At 36.0% G+C, this 26,850-nt stretch overlaps 3 protein-coding genes across 6 annotated transcripts; 1 reads left to right on the plus strand and 2 right to left on the minus strand.

Moving 5' to 3' along the window:
* Positions 1-1,541: 1,541 nt before the first annotated feature.
* Positions 1,542-3,899, minus strand: tor2a (torsin family 2, member A). The gene is made up of 5 exons (XM_065284356.2): positions 3,718-3,899; positions 3,026-3,291; positions 2,698-2,873; positions 2,489-2,616; positions 1,542-2,327 (listed from the first exon to the last, which is right to left on the minus strand). The coding sequence occupies exons 1-5, from the start codon at positions 3,863-3,865 to the stop codon at positions 2,083-2,085; spliced, it is 963 nt and encodes a 320-aa protein (XP_065140428.1). The 5' UTR covers positions 3,866-3,899; the 3' UTR covers positions 1,542-2,082.
* Positions 3,900-5,575: 1,676 nt separating this feature from the next.
* Positions 5,576-20,657, minus strand: sh2d3cb (SH2 domain containing 3Cb). Of its 3 annotated transcripts, none has more exons than XM_065284344.1 (11): positions 20,506-20,657; positions 19,533-19,572; positions 18,593-18,721; positions 16,085-16,518; positions 14,066-14,142; positions 11,366-11,841; positions 9,235-9,350; positions 8,980-9,151; positions 8,778-8,889; positions 8,460-8,669; positions 5,576-6,141 (listed from the first exon to the last, which is right to left on the minus strand). In XM_065284344.1, exons 2-11 carry the CDS (start codon positions 19,557-19,559, stop codon positions 5,978-5,980), a joined length of 1,917 nt encoding a protein of 638 aa, XP_065140416.1. In that variant the 5' UTR covers positions 19,560-19,572; positions 20,506-20,657; the 3' UTR covers positions 5,576-5,977. The 3 variants fall into 3 exon arrangements, with proteins under 3 accessions (XP_065140416.1, XP_065140417.1, XP_065140415.1); XM_065284345.2 differs by lacking the exon at positions 20,506-20,657 and adding an exon at positions 20,174-20,329 and having other exon boundaries at positions 8,517-8,669; XM_065284343.2 differs by lacking the exon at positions 20,506-20,657 and adding an exon at positions 20,174-20,328.
* A 1,218-nt stretch (positions 20,658-21,875) lies between these two features.
* Positions 21,876-26,046, plus strand: cfap157 (cilia and flagella associated protein 157). 2 transcript variants are annotated; one of them, XM_065284353.1, is made up of 9 exons: positions 22,039-22,170; positions 22,655-22,740; positions 22,951-23,222; positions 23,336-23,489; positions 23,597-23,864; positions 23,947-24,077; positions 24,189-24,339; positions 24,414-24,580; positions 24,652-26,046. In XM_065284353.1, the coding sequence occupies exons 3-9, from the start codon at positions 23,006-23,008 to the stop codon at positions 24,770-24,772; spliced, it is 1,209 nt and encodes a 402-aa protein (XP_065140425.1). In that variant the 5' UTR covers positions 22,039-22,170; positions 22,655-22,740; positions 22,951-23,005; the 3' UTR covers positions 24,773-26,046. The 2 variants fall into 2 exon arrangements, with proteins under 2 accessions (XP_065140424.1, XP_065140425.1); XM_065284352.2 differs by lacking the exon at positions 22,655-22,740 and having other exon boundaries at positions 21,876-22,170.
* The last annotated feature ends 804 nt before the right edge of the window (positions 26,047-26,850 follow it).

The following is a 26,850-nucleotide window of genomic DNA, read 5'->3' on the forward strand; positions in this document are numbered from 1 at the left end:
GATTTGTTCCTGAGATAGGGCAAATGAAGTCATCAAAGTGGGGTATTAGGGCTTTGTATGCAGGTGAAATGGCGGGTTGGTCTTTGCATTAAGAGATTATCTACCAAAATGCTCTAAAAAGAGATTAATGTCCACCTCACAGCCCTAGCTTTCCTATAATGAACGTCAACAGACCACCCAACACCTGCCAACATTTCCTGCTGAGAAACATTTAATATCATTTGGCAAGAAGGGTGGAGATTAGCTATTGGACCTATAGTAGGAGGTCTTTGTACCATTCAGTCCATGTTGAACACACTTACATGCTCACACAGTAAGGGGTGAGCAACGCCCATATTCAGATTTTGAAAGAAAATATTAAAAAGGCCACAGTTGTGTAAATAAGTGATAGATTTTAGTCTGGTCAAATAAAATAAAAAACACAAAATAACAAAATGTCAATAATTGATTCTTCAAAGTTTGATCATTCATGAAAAAGCTACATCATGAAAATGATTTATTGATTTATCTAAAATTAATGTGCAAATTTACTGTACAATGTAAACAATATGGACTAACATTATGGTAGAATTGTGGTAAAAACTATGGTAGAACAAACCACCGGCCACTTGGTGATGAACTTCATGAATGCGATCTCTGATCAGTATTATTGTTTTAAATCATGACTTCATAATTTGCTTTGAATTGATTGTGCACATATCACTCTCCTCTAGGGTCTAAAATGAAATGAAGTAAAACTTAATTATTTTCGTTACTGTATAGTCCATAAAAACAGTAATTTACTCCAATAGTGTATCACTGATATTAAAATGGGAAGAAAAACCTGAAATAAAATAATTCAACATACTTTAAATAAAAAATTAAAATGGACAAGATGCCTCAAACAAAAGGGACTTTGTGGCTTTTCGGACAAAAAAAAAAAAGAGGAGATGCTTATCATGATGTGGTACCATAAAGTGGCTGCTACATTTCACTTTCTTAGATCCCTGATTGATTTTGTAAACGTATTTAAAGGGACATTCCCCCCTTTTTTTTTAAATATGCTCATTTTCCAAACATTTGATTTGTATCGTTTTGGAATCCATTCAGCTGATCTCCGGGTCTGGCGCTAGCACTTTTTGCATAGCTTAGCATAATCGATTGAATCTGATTAGACCATCAGCATTGCGCTAAAAATTAACCTAAGTGTTTCGATATTTTTCCTATTTAAAACTTGACTCTTCTGTAGTTACATCGTGAACTAAGACTGCCAGAAAATTAAAGTTGCGATTTTCTAGGCAGATATAGTCCAAGGGGACTATTTTCGGGCAGTGCGTAATATCACTACGTCTGCTGCAGCCGTGTTACAGCAGCAAAGTCCTTGATTATTACGCCAAAATGAGAGTATAGTCCTAACCATATCTGCCTAGAAAATTGCAACTTTTAATTTTCCATCAGTCTTAGTACATGATGTAACTACAGAAAAGTCACATTTTAAATAGGAAAAATCAAAACTCTTCGGTTATTTTTAGCGCAATGCTAATGGTCTAATCCGATTCAATGGATTGTGCTAAGCTATGCTAAAAGTGGTACCGCTAGACCCAGAGATCAGCTGAATGGATTCCAAAACGGTAAAAATCAAATGTTTAACTCTAGGGAGCTAAACAATGAGCCTATTTTTAAAAAAGTGGAGCGTCCCTTTAACACCAAAAGAAAAGGCTATTCCACATAATGTACATGCATATTAAATAAAATTAAAAAAGCAGAAAAAGAAACAACTTCTTTGAGCAGGCACTTCTGCCACCTTATGGCTAATATCTTAAATACATCACAAATATCTCCTAAAATAAATAATTACAAAAAGCATTTAATTTATAATTAACTATCAATATCTTGGAGAGCGTTTCAAACACTCAGATATGAGAAAATGCCTTATTGCCGTTCATTCCTCTTCATCCAAACCCAGCCACATGACATGTAACTGAGAAAACGTCCCCAAATCCACAATTCAGGTTTTCATTACCCAAAGGGCTTGCCCTCTTAATCTGCAGAGCTGTTTAAACAATTGTTTTTAAGGTCCTAAAATTGTTTCTTCTCCGGTCCTCAAAGGAACAGGTTCACTTTAGCCGGCACTAATTTGCACCCAGTGCTGGAGAAGTATGGGCTGTCCTGTGGCATGTAAATCATGGCGCCCCCTACTGACGATGCCACATCTACACGACGACACTCTCCACGCTGGCAGAGCTCCCTTTGGGCGCAGCGCACGACGTGCCGTTGTCGAAGGGGTAGGAAAGGCACGAAACGGGTAATAAGTTTTTTTGTAATAATTCTGGATTTGTAAAATCCACCTAGGAGAACAAAAGATAATTCACAGAATATTGATCAACTTAAAACTGCTTGATTTAAAGAATCAGATAACTAAACATTATTTGCTTTCTATGGCATCTGTTTACTGTAAATACAACATTAAAGCATTGCAGAAACATTACTGAAGATCTACGACACTCACTGTTACTGGTATTGTACGCAGCATCAGCTATGAGCTCATCCAGCTCTTCAGGACGAATTTCCTCTCGATCTCTTCCTGCTTTTTGGCTCTCCAATGCAAGTTTATTAATGACGTCCTGACCTATAGTGCTGGATTGACAAACACATTGTTATTAGACAAAAAACATGAAAGCCTTCTTTAAGCCAATACTTTAAGTCATTCAGATTTACCTTATGAAGATATAAATCGCCTTGCGGTAGTTTGTCTGAAAAAGTACATGAAAGGGGCCTAAATGTGGCTCTAAAACATCAATCACTCCGGGTGGCATCTTTTCCATCTCATCAAAAATGAAAATCGATCGAGCACAAGCTGTTAGGTTTCCCTCCACCCATTTCTTCAGATCTGACTGTGAACAAAACGAAAAGGTACAAATAAATACAAGACAGTCAAACCATCAATAAATGCTGTGGTCAATATGTGTTACAATATTGTAGAGTAGCACTGAATTCTATTGATTCAATATACAGCACGGCAAAAAATGTGTGGTAACAGCGGTACCCTGTATTGTTGGACCCGGTCAGCTGATGGAAAGTGTAATGTGGGAACATATTGATGGATGTATGGACTGCCCATAGCGGTTCCATAGATATGCCGACCAACCATAGAGCTGACCAGACTCTTCCCAGTCCCAGATGCTCCGTGAAAAGACAGCACCAGTGGTCTCTCCGGGTTTTCATCCTGTAAAAAATTCACCACTGCTTCCGAAACAATGTCCTGAACCATATGTTGACCATAAAGGTTTTTAAAAAGGTCCCACTCTAACCCTGTTAAAGCAGAAGAAGAGTTGTATTGAACACGTTGGACAGTAAGGCTGCTACACTGCGCATGCCCAAACATCACTCAAGACTTCGTGAACTTCTTTTGACAGATCTATTAAATGTTATTACTTAATAATATGAGCGTAATGTGTAGTGATATCACTATAACCAATTCAACATGACCCTTAAAACATAAAGGAAAGCAATAGCACGTTAGATAGTAACTTTAGATGACTTTTGGTGTTGCTTATCTTATGTAGAGTAAAATGGGGATTTTAACGTCGATGAAGTACATCATGAATAAACATTCTCGTAACGATAAACTTTCTTGGACATAATGATGAAAAAGTGAGTTATTTTGACACTGCATGTATGTACACAACAGAAGCTAATGTTAGCTGTCTGATGAGGTGGCCGTTGATAACGCCTTACCCTTTATATCTGGCTTAAAATCACAGTCGCAGCTGTCAGATAATGTACAATAAATAGTCTTCATCTCAAAACCGGCACATAAGGACGTGTAATAAATCAACAAAAGTGTAAATATCATGGTAGCGATTGCTTCCGAGTGCAGCCCCATGATCCAAGTCCGTCTGCATCCTGTTGGACTACAAGAAAAACGCCCACTGCGGACGTTACGCCTCTAACAAAAACGTCACCACAGAATGAAGCCTCCTTCTTGGGATGACTCACTATCACCACCTTGCGATAAGGCGGTACATATTACAATGTAAATGAAACGTCGTTCTTTTAACCACAAGGATTTCAAGGATAAATAAAGCTTTTGATAAGAAACGCTTGTGTGCTTGTGGGCGTTTGATGCTGTTGTGAACAATTCCTTGCTGTTTGTGCGTCACTATCCCCATCTAGCGATAAGGCGGTTAGGCAATCTTAAAGGGGGCATATCACGAAAGTTTGACTTTTCCCTGTTTAAGTGCTATAATTGAGTCCCCAGTGATTCTATCATCCTAGAAAATGTAAAAAAGATCAACCCAGTAACTTAGTTTTGGTAAACCATTACTTGCAAGTAGATCATTGAAATTTGGCTCCCCTTGTGATGTCAGAAGGGGATAATTGATATTTAGTGCAGAGATCAGCTCATTTGCATTTAAAAGGACACACCCAAAATGACACATTTTTGCTCACACCTACAAAGTGTCAATTTTAACATGTTATAATAAATGATCTAGGTCTATATGATATTTTGAGCTAGAACTTCACATACGTACTCAGGGGACACCAAAGCTTTATTTTACAGCTTAAAATGTCCCCTTTAATGGAATATTATCTAATTATTTTATAATAATATAAAAATAATAATAATAATAATTATAATAAAGTCCATACATAAATAAAATCCACCAAACAAAGTGAAAACTCAACTTGAAACACACACTTTAACTGATGCAGACGTAATAATTTAAAACACATCAGTTGATGATCAAACCTTAAATATGTTGCAGTCATACAGCATTGAAACAATAATAGCCTATTTATAGCGATTTTTGTTATATGGCAGTCAAAGCAAATCAAACTTTAAATATGTATTCCATGTAAGCTTAACGGGAACAAACACACAAGTTAATATTTCAATAACTTGTTTACATACTGTATTTTTTTACATTTTGGGGGAGATTTTCTTGGAGTTGGTGTGGACAGTGTGCGTTTCTTGAAGCGAAACACAGCTCGGCCGCTAGAGGGCGACATACTCCCTTTCTCGGTGAAAGACAGTGCGAATACTAATCTGTGTTTTAGCGACCTTGAAAGGCACTGACGAAGGGGACGAAACATTAAATGTCGTCACAGAAACGACAAAATAACGTTGTTATTTATTACTTCCTTAGTGTAGTAGACCTAGTCTATAAACTACAAGTATTAACTATATTAAATGGACAAACTTTAATAGTTATACTTTAATAATTACTAAGGTTCTAAGATTTTGACACTAATTTACATATGAGAAGAGTTTAATGGGAGACAGTGTGTTTAATGTTAAATAAATAATAGAATGCTTTGCATGAGGCTGTTATTTTATAGTTTTATTCTGTAAAGATAAAGACTTGTTAATGTTTAATGTTCATTTAACTTTAAACAAACTGTTGCCAGTAAATAACATTTAAATCTAAAGTAAGTTATTGCCAAACAGCTGCATAGATAAAATTTTTTATAGTGTAATTTATTGGTCTCTTGATCATACCTAGGCAATGTGATTCATTCTTCTGGAATCTTGACTTGTTAAAATTTAACGTAGTTAGATAGAACCGCAAAAAAGACTGCAGGGTAGTATCAATGATACACAGATAAATAAACTTTTTTTATTCTGGAAAAGTAGCTTAACGTAACATGACTTAAAAAAATCAAATAAGTACAAACCATCAGTCTGGATTTATTAATAAAACACCTGTGTAAGTATGTGTATAAAATAGTAGGGATAAAATCTACAAAAGTTAAATCTAAGAAAGTGTACCAATGAGTAAATATTACCCACTATTTGTTTTCATTTATTATAAACCAATAACAGTGCAATTAAACACGTACATCTGAGTTAATAGCTAAAACATTACAAAGATAGATATGCCAGTTACGTTCTCTTTAAAATATATGTAAACATATAAAACACTGAAAATCAAATAAGTTAAGTGGCAAACACACATCCCCTGCAGACATAAATTCTTCTCTATCTATAAATTTGTCATGTTGCTGAAAGCTCCAGCCTGTTTGACAGAGCTGACAGCACTTCATCAAACTTTGCAAAACGGTCATCTTGATTTCTTTCCACGCCATGGCTCCCCCACAGCAGACGCATCTGAAACTCTGTGAGGAACACCTCCCAAACATCTGCTTCCTCCTGAAATCCTGCGAATACAAATTTATGACTCAGCAACAGCCTGATATCATGCAATAACGTTGAAAAGAGGGTATAATTTACCACAAATGGTAAATAACTCAACATTGTTTCATTTATAGCAAGATCAGGAGAGCTAGGGGCGTAGTCAACTTTGGGCATACATTTGACCTTTTCCTGTAAAACCTTTTCCTGTTTTTTTTTTGTGATTTGCTGAATATCTTTATATATTTAATAATGACTGAGTAAGATCATGTCAAAGATTGAAATCAATGTGAAATCAAACTTTGATGCTCCTATAAAAAAGATCTGTTGGTTCAAAATAAAAATGTAAGTTAACTGGTTGAATAAAAAAATTAAGGTTATTCAACTTAAAAAATATGAGTTGACTCAAAAAAGTTATAATTTGTCATCAACTAATATTTTTAAGTTGAATTAACCCAAATTTTTAAGCTGTCTATATGGTAGTGTATATATAGTCCATTTTCTTAAAAAAAATCCAGATAATTTACTCACTACCATGTCATCCAAAATGTTGATGTCATTCTTTGTTCAGTCGAGAAGAAATTATGTTTTTTGAGGAAAACATTCCAGGATTTTTCTCTTTTTAATGGACTTTAATGGACCCCAACACTTAACAGTTTTAATGCAGTTTCAAAGGACTCTAAACAATCTCAAACGAGGCATAAGGGTCTTATCTAGCGAAACAATTTTCATTTTTGGCAAGAAAATAAAAATATGCACTTTTAAACCACAACTTCTCTCTTCCTCCGCGTGTGATGCACCAACGCGACCTCACGTAACACGTCATCACGTCAAGAGGTCACAGATGACGTATGCGAAACTACGCCCCAGTGTTTACAAGTGTGGAGAAAGAGGACCGTTTCATATATGTAACACGTGACCTTTCAACGTCATTACGCAATTATGTGAGGTCGCGCTGGCGCGTCACACAGCCGGAGGAAGAAGAAAAGTTGTGCTTTAAAAGTGCATTTTTTTTATTTTTCTTGCCAGAAATGACAATGGATTTACTAGATAAGACCCTTATGCCTCGTTTGGGATCATTTAGAGTCTTTTGAAACTGCAATTTTAAACCGCATTAAAGTGTTGGGGTCCATTAAAGTCTATTAAAATGAGAAAAATCCTGTTACGTTTTCCTCTAAAAACAATTTCTTCTCGACTGAACAAAGAAAAACATCAACAGTGACACAGTGGTGAATAAATTATCTGGATTTTTTTTTTAAGACAATGGACTAATCCTTTAATCAGATTTCAAAAATAAACCAAAATATTGATGAGTTACACAGCGCTTAATGATTTTGCCCAATAAAAAGAGAATGTCACAGCCTCTTAATAGTACATTTGACAGGCGATCTCAAATAAAGTTGAAAAAAAAATGTTTAAAAAAGGGACAAGTTCCCGATATAAATGTTTCTTTTTCAATGAGAGCACATATCTAGAGCACGTTCAAACTGGTGCGTAACATTTGGCTCCGGTTTCCGGGTTGAACAACATGTTTCCTGGAAACGGTTTGAGATACGGTTTGAGATACGTTTTCTCTTGTTTGGTGGGTGTGTCTGAAATGCAGCTCAATCAGCAGCAACATGTAAATAAACCAGGCTGTACTAAAGAGACAGCTCGTACAATGGGTCCAAATAGGAATGTTATCTTTTATTCTGGACAGCAAGGGCAGTGACTGTAACATTGTGCGTACTTTACAGTATTAAACACGTATTTATAACAATTTCATCAGGGTCCGGAAACGTTTCAAAAAGAACACGAAGAATGGCCTTCTCAGCTACCCTAGTTGCAACTCTTGTGTCATCATAACAGGGTGTTTAACGCATCACCGTTTCTATTTAAAAAATGTTGTGCAACATTTTGTCGGGGCTGAACGCAGCCCTGATCTGAGAACTGAGAAAAAGAGAACTTAGCTGGTTGACCTGACATCATTGATGAGCTTAAAGGGGTAGTTCACTGAAAAATGAAAATTCCGTCATCATCAACCTCAAGTTGTTTGAATGTATTTAAATAAAAAAAAGCTCTGGGGCACCATTCACCCCCATAGCATAATTTTTTCCTTCTATGAAAGTCAATGGTGCCCCAGATCGGCTTAGTTACAAACACTTTACAACATACATTCATCTGTATTTAGCAGAACAAAGACATTATACAGGTTTAAAACAAAATGAGGGTGAATTAATGATGACAGAATTTTCATTTTTCAGTGAACTACCCCTTTAAATCTGTTTTATTTCCTTCACTAAATGCAAAATTTTCTTTTAAAAGTGAATCCATTAGAAAGTGTTTATGCTATGAACCCCATTACCCTGCAGTTTGGCCTCAGCGTTAGCACTGTAAATCCTCCCATTGCATGCAATCGTACGTGCGGTATCCAGATGGCTCAAGATCATGGCCACTCCGGTGTCGACACTTTCCCATGACTCTGACTCCTCAAGAGTCACAGCAGTCTTCTCAAGAAGGAACAGCAGGGGGAGCACGTGAGGAAACAGTGTTGTCTCCGCAGGTCCATTTATATCTACAACACAGTTTGTTACCATGTCTTTAAAGGAAAGCGTTTATGGTATATACATTTTGCAACTTGAGTTAAATTAGTCTATAAGTGTAAATAAGTGTAAATGCAAACCTTCTCCATCATTCATAGACGTCAAAGAGGGTCTAAGGGTTTTCTCATAAAGAACAGCACTTTCGGTGTATTTCTGTCGCAAAACCGCCCATGTCTTTCCCAAGCGTGTGATCTGAAAAGCATTTTGATAAGAGCATTCATTTATTACTCATAAATATATGTTCTTCATTTATTTTTGGAGGTAATGATCAATCTTCCATACCTGTGGGAATTCCAGACATTTCATTGCTACAGCAAAGCCAAACATGTTCCTCATGTTGCTCTGGAGTTCATAAGCGAGGGAGATGATTTTATGGAGTAACGCAGCTCTCTCATCCGCACTTCCTGTGCAGCCAAGCACCTGAACAGCCAACATGATGGACATGGTGTGGAACCTGATGGTAGATGGAAAACAATTATGTTGTTTGATCATCGATATCTCAAAGTAAGAATTAACTAGAGGAAGATCGAGGAAAACCTTTCCAGGAGGTCTTGACGGAGCCGATGTCCATGTGGAAGGGTAAGTAATTCCATACCAGAACTCACCCCCATATTTTTCATAATATCATCAGGTACATCCAGGATTCGAGCAACCTGACAAAAATAAATATGAATGGATAAATCTTAATATTCAAGGGAATATTTCACCCAAAAATGTAAAATGTTGTTTTGAAGGGACACTCCACTTTTTTTGAAAATATGCTCAATTTTTAGCTCCCCTAGAATTAAACATTTGATTTTTACAGTTTTGGAACCATTCAGCTGATTTCTGGGTCTGGTGGTACCACTTTTAGCATAATCCATTAAATCTGATTAGACCATTTAGCATCGTGCTCAAAAATAACCAAAGAGTTTCGATATTTTTACCCATTACCTTCTGTCGTTGAAAATTTAAAGTTGTAATTTTCTAGGCAGATATGGTTATGAACTATACTCTCATTCCAGCGTAATAATCAAGGACTTTGTTGCCGTACCATGGCTGTAACAGGCGCAATGATATTACACAGCGCCTGAAAATAGTCCCCTTGGTAACTTTCAAAAACAGGGGACTATTTTCGGGTGCTGCGTAATATCATTGCCCCTCCTGCAGCCATGGTACGGCAGCACATTCCTTGATTATAGTTCCTAGTCATATCGACCTAGAAAATATCATTGCGCCTGGTACACCCAACAAAGTCCTTGATTATTACGCCGGACGTTTAATTTTCCGTCAGTCTTAGTACACGATGTAACTACAAAATAGTCAAGTTTTAAATAGGAAAAATATCGAAACTCTTTGGTTATTTTTGAGCGCAATGCTAATGGTCTAATTAGATTCAATGGATTATGCTAAGCTATGCTAAAAGTGGGACCGCCAGACCAAGAGATCGGCTAAATAGATTCCAAAGCGGTAAAATTTTTATATTTATCTCTAGGGGAGCTGGAAAATGAGCATATTTAACAAAAAATTAAGACCACAAATAATTTTTTTACAGTGTAGAGATGCACATTTTTATTAAAGGTTTAGCAGAGCCAGGCTAGGTAAAAAATATACAAACTAAAGTGCAAAATAGAGTAAAGGGGCGGTCACTCTACGTGGACAAAATGCTCCCTGCCCGTATTCGCACCAATGTTTGAATTTTTTTTGCATATTCATAGTCTAATGTGACCAGCTGTTAAAGGGTTAGTTCACCCAAAAATTAGATATCTCGTCAATTAAGAGAAAACGCTTCCCCGCCAATGACGAGATTTTCAGTCTTTCCGCAATACCGCTATTATCCACCAGGTGGCGCACTTCCGCAACTTTTTAAACCCGGAAGTATTGCCCTATGGCTAACTGCTGCATGTCCGTGTCTGTTTTAAAGATCGCTCTGAATGGGATCTCTATGAAAAGTCCGTCACAAAAATTGAATTATCTCTGCTTTTTGCTCAAAATGTGGTGTTTTTGCGGAAACCTACCCATATTCAAAAGCTGATTACAAAAGAACCACTGAAGGTAGGATGAAACGTTTTTTTTTTGTTTGAAAGCAGAGGGTCTGTTCTTTCATTTGATATATTGTATGTTTATATATTTAAAGAAGAACATTTTCTGGAATGCATTAAACTTTGGTGAAAATCATGAAAAACGCTGGCGCTGGCTGGCAACTTTAAAAAAAAACGCTGGGGGTGAAAGAGTTAATGTATATGATTATCTTTTTTTGGACAAACACAATCAGTGTTATATTAGAAAATGTCCTGGCTGTTCCAAGCTTTATAATGGTAGTACAGTTCTGATTTAAAGTCCAAAAGTGTCCATCCATCCATCACAGAAGTAATCCACATGGCTTCAGGGGGTTAATAAAGGCCTTGTCGATCAATGCGATTTTGTTAGAAAAATATATTTTTTAAAAACTTTACAAACTTAAATATCTATCTTCTAGGTTCACAAGAGAGTGCGTTTCCAGTGTACGACATAATGCCAGGACATTTTCTAATATAACTCTGATTGTGTTCATCTGAAAAAAGCTAATCATATACATTGAGGATGGTTTGAGGTTGAGTAAATCATGGGGTAATTTGCATTTTTGTGTGAACTATCTCTTTAAGTGTAAAAATGATTTCCTAAATAAATAAAACCAAACCTATCGTACCATGCAGTCGGCTTTAGTGATATGCATAGCCATTGTCCTAACATCAACTTTAAACAGGATGTCCTTCACTCTTTTCAGTAATCGAGTCTCCAAAGGTTTATTTTCCGCGGGCAGCAGTGGTGACTGGTATGAACTGGCTCTGAAACAGGAAGCTGTTTCCATGGTGAAAGGCACAAGATAATCATCCTCATACTCCTCTATGCAATCCAAAGCCTGTATGTCTTGTCTTACAGAAGGAAGATCTCCAACCACGGGTCCTTTTGTTCGGTCAATTTGTGGATCAATAGACTCTCTGTTAATATTTTGACGGGAATGTGTCATAGCGGAGAGAAGATTTAGTGTCGGTTCCAAACAGATAAGAGTGTTCTCGGGAGGCGAAGAACAGAGCCGGATTTCACTGGAATGTTGGAGAACAGGTGATGAAGGGACTATAACAAACTTTCTGTTTTCTGAAGGGCTACGTCTCCGCCTGGTCACTGTAGACGAACGCAGAATGCACAATCAGAGGACTGAATTCTCACACAAACAAAAAACATAAAGATCTTGGATTTAAAGAGATAGTTCACTCAAAAATGATAATTACCCCATGATTTACTCACGCTTAAGCCATCCTCGATTTACAGTACTGTGCAAAAGTCTTAGGCCACCATGCCAGAATTAAGTTTGTTGTTTTTGCAATGTTATAGTGATCATATATACCATTGTTTCTCAGTCTCTTTAATAGAATACATCCAGAAAATACAGGAAAAACTGTATAAAATTGTAAACTGATGTGTCAAGTTTTTAGGGTAAACTCCCCTTCCACTTGAGCAATAGCAGGAAACTGCAGGATCTCTTAAACCTAAATAAAATTAAATCCTAATTTCTAATTTTAAAGAAATTAGTCTTTTAAAATAATTCTGCTCAAAAACGCTCAAGATGTGTTTAGTGCCAAGAAAGGTCACACTAAACACAGACAATGCCTAAAGAAAACATTTATTCCTGAAAATGTAATTTTAAATTTTTTGTACATATTTCCTGTATTTTCTGTTTGTATCTTAATAAAATAGATTGAAAAATAAATATGGATAGACATTAAAACTTCTAAAACAAGAAATCTTGTGGTAGTGGATTAAGACTTTTGCACAGTACTGTATATGATTATCTTTTATCAGACAATCACAATTAGAGATAGAAAATGTCCTGGCTGCCCAGATAGCATGAAACCATTGAAAGAATGTTAAAACAGTTGATTCGTCAATGTCAATTGCATTGAATCAATATCAGGTTTGCACCTCCATTAATATTGAAAAAAATATCGAAATTTCAACAAACCACCATTATTGTGATCAATGTTTGCTTTAGTTGGGTCCTTGACCCTTGACATTCATTAAGTTAAATCTTTTTTTCTTTTTTTAGTGTTTGTATGTGTTTATGTAGAAACACATGTGCATTGGAAAAGAAAGATGTGTTTCAAATTGAAGATGTCAAGATATATATCTATAAAATGAAGCTGCTTTACATGATTATGTTGATCCATTTTTGACGATTATAATTGGTTTGTAAAAAGTGAAAAAATGCTGACACATTCAGACATCATTACTCATCCAACAAATCTCAACAATGGTGACAATCATCAAACAAATTCAGATAAAACGATCAACTGCAATGCATGCTGGGAGTGATAAATTAGTTTAGTACTACGATGATATCCAGCATGCATTGCAGCATGAAGCTTTCTTTTGTTAAAGCTTTCATCAATCGTCACCATTGATGAGATTCATAGACCGATTCATGATGTCAGAGATAGATTCGGTACTTTAACCTTCTAAGTATTTTTGTAATCCTCAAAATAACAGACACTGCTTCCAATAGTAATGTAATTTCCATTTCTTACACATCTTTAACAGTATTTCATTTATATTATTTAGGTATATCTACAAGAATTAAACTACTTGATAACATTCAATCTTTGTTTTCTTTGCAATAGCAGATGTATTTTAAAACACTGCTTCAACAGCCAAAGAAAACTTACCATTTAACACAAGAGTCAAAGGCCCAACTAAAGCAAACACTGATCACGATAATGGTGATTTGTTGAAATTTCAATATTTTTTCAATATTAATGAAGGGTGCAAACGTGATATTGATTCAATGGTATAAACATTGAAAAATCAACGATTTTTAACTTTTTTTCAATGGTTACATGCTATCTGGGTGTTCCAAGTTTTATAATGAAAGTAATTGGTGCTTTTGATTTGAAGCCCATCAGGAAATAAAAATATAAAACTTGGTTTTAACAGGAAGCGTTTTTTGTCTGCGCTTCTGCTTTTGCAACTATGTCTCATGCTGGAAACACAATTTCTTGTGAACGTGCATTGGTTGTACCGGAAGCTAGTTATTTTAGTTTATAAAGTTTTAAATATTGATATTTTTCTTACAAAATCGAGTGTGCTCAGAAGACCTTTATTAACCCCATGAAGCCAGGTGTATTTCTTCTCAGGAGGATGGATGCACCTTTTTAGGCTTCCAATCAGAAGCACCATTTACTACCATTATAAAGTTTGGAACATTCTAGACATTTTCTTATTTAGCTCTTATTGTGTTCATCTGAAAAAAGAAAATCATATACAGGGAGGATGGCTTGAGGGTGCGAAAATCATGGGGTAATTTTCATTCTTGGCTGAACTATCTCTTTAATGGGAATGTATTTAAGCTTACGTGTGTTCATTAAAGTTGGGGATGAAGTCACCACGACGTGTTGCTCTAAGGTGGCATCAAAACTCCTCGCCACTTCACTGTGTAATAAAGCAAAATATAATCAGTCATTAAATCACAACTCCAAAAATTATAGGACGAGATTTGTTTATTATATTTTTAATGTGAAATGTGCAATATTTGTAATTTAGGAATATACACTGAAAAAATTATTCATTCAATTTACAATTTTTTTTTAAAGCAGACATATCATGCTTTTAAATCTGTCCTTTTTACATATAAATCATCTATTTGTGGTCTATGTAAAGCGAAACTGCAATGCTTGGGTCTGAATTCCTCATTATTATAGCCCCACAGGCCCCCTTTCTACACCTTTTCTGATGTACATCTGAGAGCAACTCGTTTTGGTACTGTCTTTTTAAATGCACGTCATACCCTGCCCCCTCTCAAGGTTGCAGAGGTGACACTCGGTTAAACTCCACCCCGTTCGGCCATTTTTGTAGTTTTATAGCAGAGATACGATTATCTAGCTGCACAGAAACTTTTAATTTACTCGTTATTCACAAAATGTCAACAACGGAAGACTTGTCCATCCAGCCTTATATGTTCGCGCCAGAGTCGGAAACGGACTGAGAGGAAAATGAAGACGACGAACCTGCAGAACAACGTCTTCATATGGAGGTATCGCAATGGTGTGAGGCTGCAGCCTCCGGAGGTCGCATATCTAGGCTGCATACGTCATCAAGACGGTCTTATTTCAGAATATTAACAATTATAAAGTTTACTATTATTCTTAGTTAATCGTAAGTTGTTGTAATATGCTCATGACTTGCAAATGTAATGCTCAGTTAACTTAAACCAGGCTTGATGCCCAAAAGCGATCTCCGCAGGCTGCAGCCTTCGAAGTGAGAAACAGCACTGCTAAACCATGACCACCGTGTACTTTACTTTTTTACTTTAAGTTATAAACTGCTTACCGAAGTGCTCTGCTCGTCGTCTCCAAAGATAGAAGTAATTGACCCCTCAATCAGACGAAGTCTATCGGCAATTCCTTCTTTATACTGGCGGAGATTGGTGAAGTAGTTATCCTTAAAGTGCCTCGGGCACACAAAAATGACTTTACCCACAGATGTGAGTACATTTCTTACGCTCTCGTAACTTCTGCATCCTTGAGCTTGGACTACAATATCGCAGCGAGAAATATAAAATGGCGGATTGCTCGTAGTGTTGGGCTGGAAGTCGATGTCCTTATTTAGCAGTTCCGCTGCAAATAGTGTGACGTAATTGTTCAAAAAACGTAATAGATAATAGGAAAATCAGAACCGGTTGGAAAATATGACCAAAACAGAATATAAAGATATCAACAAAGCACCTGAAGAGACTAATTTCAACTTTTATGTACTTATAAACACTACAAATATACAACAAAATGCATTTAAGAGCCAAGAAAGTGGATTTAGCATGATATGTCTCCTTTAAGGTAAAGTGGTAACAATCAATTTATAAAAAAACTTTTGTTTAAATGTAGCTTAAATAAATTGATTGAGACCACTTACCTTAAAAAAATTGAGTAAATTGAATGAATAATTTTTTCAGTGTAGAATAAAAATATAAGCGCACGTGCATTTATAACATGGCTGTTTTTGTGCAATCAGCAATACCATCAGCAATACTAGCTTCACCAATAGCATGTGTTTGGGGCGGGGCTATTTTATAGTCTGCATGATGGCAGGCAAAAAGGAGTGTTTAAAAAACTTTATGAAAAGTAATTATTAAAAAAAAAGGTTATTTTTATGTAAATATTTTTAATTTTTGGTCCCCAAGAAAAACCTTTAATAAAAACAACAACAACATTTCTAAAGTCTGCCAAACTTTTCTCCATTACAGAGAACCTTTTGTGTAACAAAATGATGTTTAAGGTTCACCATATAGCTTGACAAAAACATTTCAAGAACTTACATTTTTTTATTCTTGTGTATGCACAATCATGATTGCCAAAACAATTAATATCGCAGTGTTTACCTCTGTGGACTTATCAAGTCAATTTCCAAAGCTTCTGTCACAGTTACGCTGTCTCTCATCTTTTGGCTTCCCCTCCTCCTGGTGGGTGAGTTTACTGGACTGTTCTCCACACTTGGCAACCCAAACATGGTCTCTAGATATCTTAGTGGAAGTGTCCTGTTAACTGGTGTGTAAACACAGGCGCCACTCTGCTTCGTCAGAGGCCTTGGATTTACAACATAGGAATGAACCAACGCCGGCACCGAATCAAAAGTTTCCCCCTCCAGAACATACTGCACTCGACTGTATCCGTCGTGAGATCGGAGCAGAACTTTGCTGATTAGGAAATGCAAAGCTTTTTGGTTCCAGCAGCAGGTTAAGACATAGTCACCGATGCTAGTGAGGGAGTCACGGACAAGAAAATTCCCATTCTGTTGCGCTAGAGACTCGGACACCTGTGTGCAAAAAAATGATTGAATTTAATTAATTTAATACAACAAATTTAAACAAAAAACATTGAAATATGAAAGAGATAACGCAGTGTCAAATGTTTATTATTGCAATTCCCAATACAAACCATGACAGAGTGGTTAGGAGCCTGGAGTTAGGTAGCACCCTTAATGTCTTGGGTGTCTTAGGCCTACAAAGGGGTCTACATGCAGTACAATTTTATCATCAGAATAGTAGCGTCACTAGTCTCATGGTTGCATTACAATTATTATGTTGACGGTTCAATTTAATCCGATATCTTATTGCATTGTCAATTTTTTATTTTACTGCACAGATGCATACTTTTATTTTTGCAGCCTATTCTAATCTTTCTTGTCAAAACCCAGCATTAAAGAGCACCTATTTTGTTGCTAAAAACAACATTATTTTGTGTATTTGGTATAATACAATGTGTTCACGTGGTTTATGGTTAAAAACACATTATTTTCCACATTTTTGTAGCTCCAGATTTGAACAACTCTGTGTCCCTGATTGACCAGCTAATCGGAATGTTGTGATTGGCCCTAATACCTCTAATGTGACGCTCCTTACCATGTTTCAAAGATTCGGCCACAATACAATGCTAACAGGAGTTAATTTACGGGAGGAATTATGATAATGTCAGTCTTGTCTACATCACCAATCCAAACTGTTGCTTAAAATCCTTGTGTTTGTTGTAGTCCAAGAAAAGAAATTTACGTTGGAGACGATAACTCGCATCATCGTTTACTTTGGTGTTTGTACCTTTTACTTATCGTTAACATGTACTAATACACACCTACACGCCAAAGGAAATGTAAAAATCGGACAATAGGTGCTCTTTAATACAGAGATGCGCACTTTATTGATAAGGCGCAATGTGGCATCTTTAATATGTCTTAAAGGAAACCTCCACCGTTTTTCAATATTTGACTATGTTCTTACCTCAACTTAGACAGATTAATACATCCCTATTTTTTTTTAATGCTTACACTTAATCTTTGTACAGCACGTCATGAATGTGTTAGCATTTAGCCTAGCCCCATTCATTCCTTAGGATCCAAACAGGGATGAATTTAGAAGCCACCAAACACTTCCATGTTTTCCCTATTTAAAACGTGGCGATTTCTTAAGCGGATAAAACTGAGAATTATTTTTGAATGGCAGGAGAGCACTTAGTTTGCAACACTTTAACCTCGGCGTGCAGTAACTTCATCACTCCTCGCACAAACTTCCCTCAATATTACTGCGCCTGAGGTCGAAGTGCTGCAAACTAAGTGTTCTTCTGCATACAATATAGGGCTCATTTTTATCCACTATGTATTAATTTGTCTAAGTTGAGGTAAGAACATAGTAAAATATTGAAAATGGTTCAGTTTTCCTTTAGGAGAGAGACGCATGCTAGAAAGAGAAACACGCGAACACATCATTTTTAATGATTGATTATTTGCTTTTATGCATCGATGCAGTAATCATTCACATTAGCATCACAATGCAGCGTAAAAACGATTATATTCAACAGTGCTAGTATTTGTACGCACAATGCCTGTGTTTTTTTAGCCGCATATCCAATACGTGCACCTTTTTATTTTATTGCAGTAATTGGTTTATCCTCAAGGTGGCAATTTATAGTCGTAGGTTATACGTAGACTGTGCGTAGTTCTGTTATGCCTGACGCGCACATCCCCAAAATTACTGCCTACTAGCAGTCTGCATGTGTAATTACACATTGACGGCGACACAGAAGTATATATGAAAAAGACCGGTAGCCTACGACGTCAAGGTTACACCGTAGGACTTACGTACAACTACATTGGGCTCTTTCGTCGATGAAATACTGCATAAATAAAAAGGACTGTAACCCGTGCAAGCTACATTTACAATGGATGCCGTGTACGAAGAGATCAAGATGTCTTATTTATACAACTGTACCATGAAAGGGACTGACCAATTAAAAATGATTATACCAAGGGGCTATTGAATGCTTTATTCTGATCGCTTGAGAAATGTCCATGGGTCTTGATAAAATTTTTGTAAAACTGATTTAAAATATGTGCTCACCTCCCAAGGTATGCGACCATGATACCAGCCATGACTTGATAAGTTATCGCTGCTCAGTTTCAACTCTTTCTCCAACTCCTCCTTCAGCTTTTCCGATGGGGAACTCAGCAGGCATGTCTCTCGAGAAAACTAAAGGAAGTGAAAACATTTTCAGTGTTCACAGAGAAATCATGAGAACCATCTACTGCCCTTTTCAAGCCATGACTCACATCTAAACTCAGTTGTTAAGGTGACATCATCGTGTTACTGTTTAAAAAGATCAATCCATCATTGCAACAGCCTCTGTGGAGTCTTACAAACAGAAACTAGGCCCTGGTGCATTCGGATATCTAGAGCAATAAAATTGATATAAGTGTACTTAGATTATGGGAAAATGTCCTGAATGTTAAATAACTATTGTGCACAATAGGGGTGCTAATGTCAAGAGCCATTATTTAAATGTGAGCCCATGTTCAGTTGCTCTAAAATAAAGAGGCACATTTGGCACAGTTGGTTGCCTGTAACCCAGTTTGTCCACAACCATTCTGAAGACACAGGCATCGGTCCAAGCCCTTTTAAATTCAATTACAGCTAAATGGCAAAACTTTTACACTCTTAAAATGAATGTGTTAAAATAACATATTTTGTGTGATGTCCTTAACACATCTCTGTGTTATTTTTGGAACAACACACTTTGTGTTGTTTTAACACATCTCGAGTTGTCCCTTTTATTTATTAAAATTAGCATAAAATAAAACATAAAAATAAAATAGGATAAGATAACACAAAACAACGTGTTAAAATCCTGTGTCACTACCACTTTGCGAAGAAACATCACCGGAAAACCAAAGCAAAAAATATTAAAGAATGGCCAGGATCTGTTAGTTTCTATGATGACTGGAATGTAAAACATTTCTATGCTGTTAAAGTTAATATATAATAACATAACATGGTAACTTACCTTAACATAAACACTGCTGTTTTCCATAGGACCTGTGTGACTGTAATAACAGTAAAAGTGGTCAAATTACACCGGTGTGATAGGCAAAGAATAATCTGTTTGTTGTATATTAGTGGTGCCATTGCACAACTCATACATAATACACACATCTGACATCTCCCAGTGTTCATTCCCAAACAAAAACACTCCATGCCAGACAAACTGAATATCTCAGAGATTACAACACTGCTTCCCTTCTCAAGGTTTCACAATCAAATATTTAACATTCTGTACAGGACGCAGTCCTCCGGGTTGAAAATGTGAAAACAAATACTCACACATACCTTTATAAGACCCCTTATAGTGCAATATAATATTTTCCACCATAATTCATTTAAGTCCAGATAATAATTACTGTAGTATTTACTAAGTGAATTACAATTTCTAGATACTTATGTTTTGAACTTTACCATTAAGTACTTTACTACATTGTTTCCAACACTTTATCAATTCACTAGTTAGAATAGTAGAGTATGTACAATGTGTATTCATTACTATAATATAGCCTACTACCGTATACTACTTTACTATAATAATTGAAGTTTAAAAATATGTAAACAAAATATGTAAAGCAAGTTTAACTATTTAAAGCATCTTCTTACCATGTATGAATCAACGCCATAGATACACTTTATAGCCAACTTCCCTTGTTGTTTCCAGAAATAACTAACAGGATGACTAACAAGTACTCTATGCAGTTGCTACATCTCTTCTGAACTGTTTTGCTGTACGTAAGCCCACGTGAACGTCAAGCTCTGGGAGCGGAGCGCAAAGTTACATAATAATCAGACTAGACTATAACTACAAACAGACTTGCTGAGAGAGAAAACACCAATTCAACAACAACTTGTACTGTGCACTGTCGTGTTTCTAAGATCATTTTTATTCAAAACACACTAGATCGCAACAACATTAAAAACGTGTAATATCTCACCTTAGCGCTCACAGTAAATCACACAGATTAAACTCCATTTAAATTCCATGATAAGTTTTTTATCATCTTGACAGGCACAGATATAAAACGGCCATGGGATGATCTGGATGGCTCGTGTACTGTTGATACCACGAGCGTCTATTATTCTGAGATATACAGTGGATACAATAATGTTACAGTGTTTGCTGATGACGTCACCCATTTATTCTCTCGCTTCTTCCGCCCCAATCCCCCTAAATTTGACGACTCCCACATAAAAAAATACTATGTATATTTTTTAGTATTTATTATAATAAAGCGTTGTAAACTTTCTAGATAGTAATATTTAAGTATAGCACAGCATTTACCAGTGAATTATAGTAAATACGACAGTAAGTTACATACTAGTTTATACAGCAATTTACTTTAGTATACTAAAGTATTTTTTTACATAGGCCTTGATCCTTCTAAGTATACTCTTTAAATGAAGTTTGTAGATGTCCATTGTGCTATTCAAATACTTGTGCCAGTTACTGAGTGATTCGGTAGATGGTGCACAATTCACATTTTTATTCATTGTGCTTTGCAAGGACAAGTGTTAAAAGGCGAGGACTCTTAATCTGTCAAACTGCTGTTGCTGAAACAAACATATAAGTCACATTTATCTTTAAGTGTTTACAATGACAATAATAAACAATTATGGGTTAATGCTTTAAGTCTTATTGAAAGCCAACATGCCAAAATCCACTTCATATGTTAGCATTGCATTGTGGGTTAGTATTTTAATTATTAGGTTTTTATTAATTATACTCCGAATTTTAATCAGTATTCATTGTATAACCAAATGTATTTGCAGCACATTTTTTAAAAATATTAAGTTCATTATTATTTTGAGAAGTAAGGGGGCACAGTGACTCAAGTGGCCGGGCCATGCCCCCTAGGGCCCGCTCGTGGCGCCGACACTGCATCATATTATAGTTAACTGTACTCATGTGTATACTGTAGTATATAATAATTACACTTAATGATTGTGTACTAGTTTTCTGTTATCTGTAGCGCATTAATATTAAAATAAAAATAAATAATTCTAAATATAGGCTGAGTATCTACCGTTAATATTTCATGTTAAAGTGGTAAAATACTGATTACAGAAAATTTGATAATTTTACTTACATACGAACAAACAGACACATTAGAATTTAATTTTTTATTTTCTTTCATGAAATTTGTGAATTAAGCAAGGATGAATTAACATACACATTAGAGGTTAAATAAAAATGTATAATCTTGACGTAAATAAAATGACAAACGTTTTATTAAATTCCTAAAAAAGTAGAAAAAGACGAATAAGTCAATCATACACTTTAAAGTGAAAAGTCTTTCACGCTTTGCGCAATATTTCTAGCGTAGGTTTTGTGAATGACTATAGCACGATTTAAATTTCACGCGCTCAAAGCTCAAACACCATCGCGTCCATGGCAACAAGAAAACACTCGCATGTTTCACTGAGACTGAAGAAGCGACGAAAACTTAAATGCCTCCGAAAAAGAAGGGAAAGAATGGCGATGATAAATCAAAACAAAAGGAAAACATGGCGTCTGAGAAGAAAAACCCTGAAGAAGTAACAGAAGGTGACAAAAGGTTTTATCAAGCTCAAATACGAGATTTGGAAGAGCGACTGGAAAGGTAAAGACAGTGCCTAGCATTTCAAGTTTACTTTTTCACCAGAACGCTTTTCACAGTAAATGCATATTTGTAAAGAAAACAGAGACAAAACAATATGAAAATATAGAAAATACATGTTATTTTTAAAGTTTTCATTTTCAGACTTAAGAACTAACGTATACATTCAGATATATAACTAATATATTCAGACTCATAATTAGGCCTATATATTTGGGATTTTTAAATATACATGATTATAGATAGAGGATATAAGTTATGCAACACACACAGACACACACACGCGCGCAAGCACACACACATACACCAAACCTGTCAACATAATCCATTACAGAAAAAGTTAGCATTTTTACAATATGTTTTAAAAACAAGCATTTTTTTACAGTTATTACAAATGAAATCGAGGATTTACCCAAAAAGAGGTTTTGTCAGGTTTTCCTCACTTTGGGTACAGATTCTTAAAGGTTTAAAATTCTTTCTTTTTAAGAGTTTTGGGTGAAACAAGCATACACACAGCAGCAGATACTCACCTAACGATGATGCTGATTTGAAGACGTCTTTAGTTTTCGAGATGTAAGATTTTAATCACATTCTAGTTAAAAGTAACCAGTTAAACTATTACCATGTGCAGTCTTGTCCTTGAGAAAACTAAAATGAAACCGACTTTCAATCATAATTTCCTGTCAATAATTAACCAGGTAACATACTTATTCATTTATGTCATGACCTCAACAGGAAGCGCTTGCCTTTTAAATACATAAACAGTCATGTCTTTCATTGCAGATACCAGCTTAAATGTGACAAACTGGAGGTTCAAGAGAAGGACTTGTGCTTGAAGATGAATAATTCGGAGAAAGAGAAGAAAGACATCGTGCTCTATCTCAAACACAGACTGCGTAAAAAAGAGGATGAAGTCGCTGATCTGGCAGAGGCGCTGTCGAAACATCAGCAGGTTCAAGAAACTGAACGCAACTCATTTGAGCTTCAGCTGAACCGGCTTAGACTTGAACTTCAGGAAAATAAGGACAAGTTCACATTGGAGAATATGGCCCTTGGTACGAGCTTCTGCAAATTAAGCACTTTGCAAACATCTTTATTCTTCACCAAAGATGCTTATATTAGTAGAAAACTGATATTTTTTGGCATTAATCTCTTATTTCGTGTCTAGCTAGTAAACTGCCGTCTTTGGAAGAATTTTCTGCACAGAAGGAGAAGCTCATGGCTGAACGCAAGGCTTTGGAAGAGCAACTTCAAAAGCAAAAAGAGGAACACCAGGAAGAAATCTATCGTCTGGAGAAACACGCTGTGCTAGATAAGGACAGGTGAGCATCAAGATACTCCAGAACATAATCTTGATCACACTCACACAAATACAGTGCACTTCTTGGGCACGGTTGAATTTTCATTTTGGGGTGAACTATCCCTGCAGGCTAAAGCAAGAAACGCTACAACATTTAGTTGATGCAGCAGAAGAATTCCGGCGGGTGTCGGATCAGAAGATGCCGGAGACGACGATGAGAGCAATGCAGGAGAATCTGTCTGTGGCAGCTCATCTCAAACATCTCTCTGACCAGATCGAAGAACTGTTGAAGGAAAATAATGCTCTGAGAGCCAAAGGAAAGCAACTTAAAATAGAAAACAAAACCATGGAACCTCTACTGAATGAGATAACCAGGAAGAATGTGGCAAATCAAAAGGTTAATATCTGTTTTACTTACTATAAAGAACTGTCTTTGGTTTGCATGGAAAAAAACAAACAGAATTTTCGATTCCTAAAAGGTGATCCAGCAGCTGACAGAAAAGTGCAAGCAAATGCAAACCGAACTGGAAAAATACGTCAAACTTCAAATGAAGCACCAAAAGCTTCTGGAAAATCATTCGACGGTATGCACAGAGCTTGATGTTCTCAGGTTAGATTTCTACCGTTCACGAAATTACTTCTGTGCCTTTCTTCATTTATTACATTTAAAATTGTGATATGTTGACATTGACATGCTCGTAATCATCTTCTATACTTGCAGACAGAATCATGTAGCAGTTACGGAGATGCTTCAACAAACTAAAGCTGAAGTGGAGAGCCAGAGAAAAGATCTTGAGGAGGAGAGAAGACTTGGAGGACAGCTGAAGACGGTTCTTCGGAAAGCAGCCATAGCTTTAAAAGAGGCCCTAAGGGTAACAGTTAACATAGACGTGGTCTTAGATTGGTTCCAACACAGATAAAAATTCTTACTGTATTTTGGCCACAGGAGGTCCCTGAAAAGGACGACTCTGAGGTTTCGGTCATTGTCAGACGTCATCAGATGATGCAGAGTCTCCTGGCCGTTCTGGAAACGGCTGCAGCTGTTGGGGAAGGTCCAGCTCTTGTTGAATTCATTCCAGCGATGGGATCTACAAAATCGCCAAACATCGAAAGGTACAAATAGATTGTCCCTTTTAAATGATTTTGTGCATGTAACCGGATTCATTGTTGCCTTTTAACTACAGATCGAGTGAATTTCTTATGCAGAAATCCACCAATCAGCTTTCTCACTACAAAACTGGAGATCTGGGTTTGGTCCCTCGCAAAACACAAATCACCTCATCTAAGATGGGACATAATAAATAAGCGTACAGCCTTTAGTACAATGAAACTTGTTGTTTATTTCTTTAAAATGCAGCTAATGGACAGAGAAAAGACATTTATGGTCATGTATGAATATTTTGCATTTTTTTCCTTAGGAGATGACTGAGTGAAAAATTATCAAATTTATTATAGTTATACCTCAATAGGGTGTGTGGGGATTGGGGAAACATTTTAATTGTTTTAAATAAACTGAAATATGTTAAATGTATTTGCAGAGCCCTTTGCAGAGTTTGTCGACCTATCTTGCCACAAGATGGCAGCATTATATATACATTGTCACAAAAATGGTCACCATGCTACCCATTTAAGGTCCTAATATGTACCATTTAAGTGCAGGTATGTATACATTTGGTACCAGCATGTACCTCTGAGGTACTAATATTAAGTCTTTAGATGCAAATGTGTACTTTTTATAGGGGACAGTTACCATTTAGCAAATGGACCATTTTTCTGACAGTGTAAATTGTTTTTAAAAATCAAGCAATCAAATATTTCATGTCAGAATAGAAGACATGCAAAGAAAGCATTTGTCATAATGTTTTTTCAGATATTTTGATCAAATTGCTTTAATAGATATGCAGTATGAATTTATTCATAATAAAATTGTCTGGTGTTTGGTCCACAGGGGTGTTTTATTTTTGAATTTTTAATTCAATCAGATATGTTATTATAAACAAAGGTTAATCGGCATGATTTAAATTCATTGTGATCTAGCATGTAGCATCTTTACTTTCACTGTATTCCCTCCAAATCAGTTAGCTATAAAAGTTTTGTGTAAATAAAGGTCTTACATGATGTTTAAGAAAGTTACGAAAGAACTTTATATATACTCTATATTTATACTGTACTCATCATGTAGATGAACACAATGAAATTGTGTGATGATGGGTTAGGTGATCCGTCAACATCTTACTTAAAGGGATAGTTCACCCAACAATTAAAGGAGGGGTGCATGATTTTTGAAAAACACTTTGGAAAAAGGAGTCGGGCCGAGTACCAAAACACTTGTAGCCAATCAGCAGTAAGGGGCGTGTCTACTAACCGACATCGTTGCATGGGTTGAGTATGTGTGGGGCGGGTCTATCAAAAGCAGGTCCAGATTCTATTGGGGTTGGGGCATGTTTGTTTAGTTGATTTCAAATATCAACATTGGTTAGCAAGGATCCCGCACCCCATCTTTAAGATTCAAAATTCAAAATTATGATTCAAAGTTTGTCTCAAAAATGTAATTCTGTCACAAAGAAAGATATTTTGAGAAATGTTTGTAACCAAACCGTTCGTGGACCCGATTTACTTGCATAGGATTCTTTTTTACTACTATGAAAGTGAATGGGGAACACGACAGTTTGGTTACAAACATTCCTCAAAATATCTTCCTTTGTGTTCATCAGAACAAAGAAATGTATGCAGGTTTGTAACAACATGAGAGTGAGAAAATCATGATAGAATTTTTTTTTGGGTGAACTATCCCTTTAATAAAATACATTTTGTTTCTTCAAAGATTTGTACAAATAAAGCTAACTAGAACATTTAAAGGATAATTACCCCCAAAACAAAAAATTGTCATTATTTATTCACCCTCGAGTAATTTGATGCCCCAGTGTCTTTGTTCTTCAGTTTTGGGGTTTTCTGATTATCAGTGGCGAACCGTGGGTACTTCAGCTGGGCCTTCAAAATATGCAATGAAGTGCAAATGCCTCTCCATCCATAATACTAGGCTATTCGTATTTCGTTAAATCATACAGTGAACGTGTAAAATTTCTGAGCACGCAAAGTTAAATTACAGAATGGGCATTGTCTGCCTTTAAATGCAGTTTTAAAGTTTAAAATTATTTTAATCTAACTGATAAACACAAATACAGATTCTGCTGCTCTGTAATGACAGGGGCTCTGTAAATTTGCATTTAACAAGCTTAAATTAAGCTATTTAATTTGTTTTTTTATTTTTTGGAAATATATATTTAGCTGTAGGATACCTTGTTAATCTTTTTCATAAGGGGAAATATAGCACCCTGCGTTCTCAGTGCACCTCCTTGTGGCTTATAACTGTTGTCTGGTAT

This window comes from Paramisgurnus dabryanus, chromosome 5 (assembly GCF_030506205.2).
Source record: "Paramisgurnus dabryanus chromosome 5, PD_genome_1.1, whole genome shotgun sequence".
Taxonomy (NCBI): Eukaryota; Metazoa; Chordata; class Actinopteri; order Cypriniformes; family Cobitidae; genus Paramisgurnus; species Paramisgurnus dabryanus.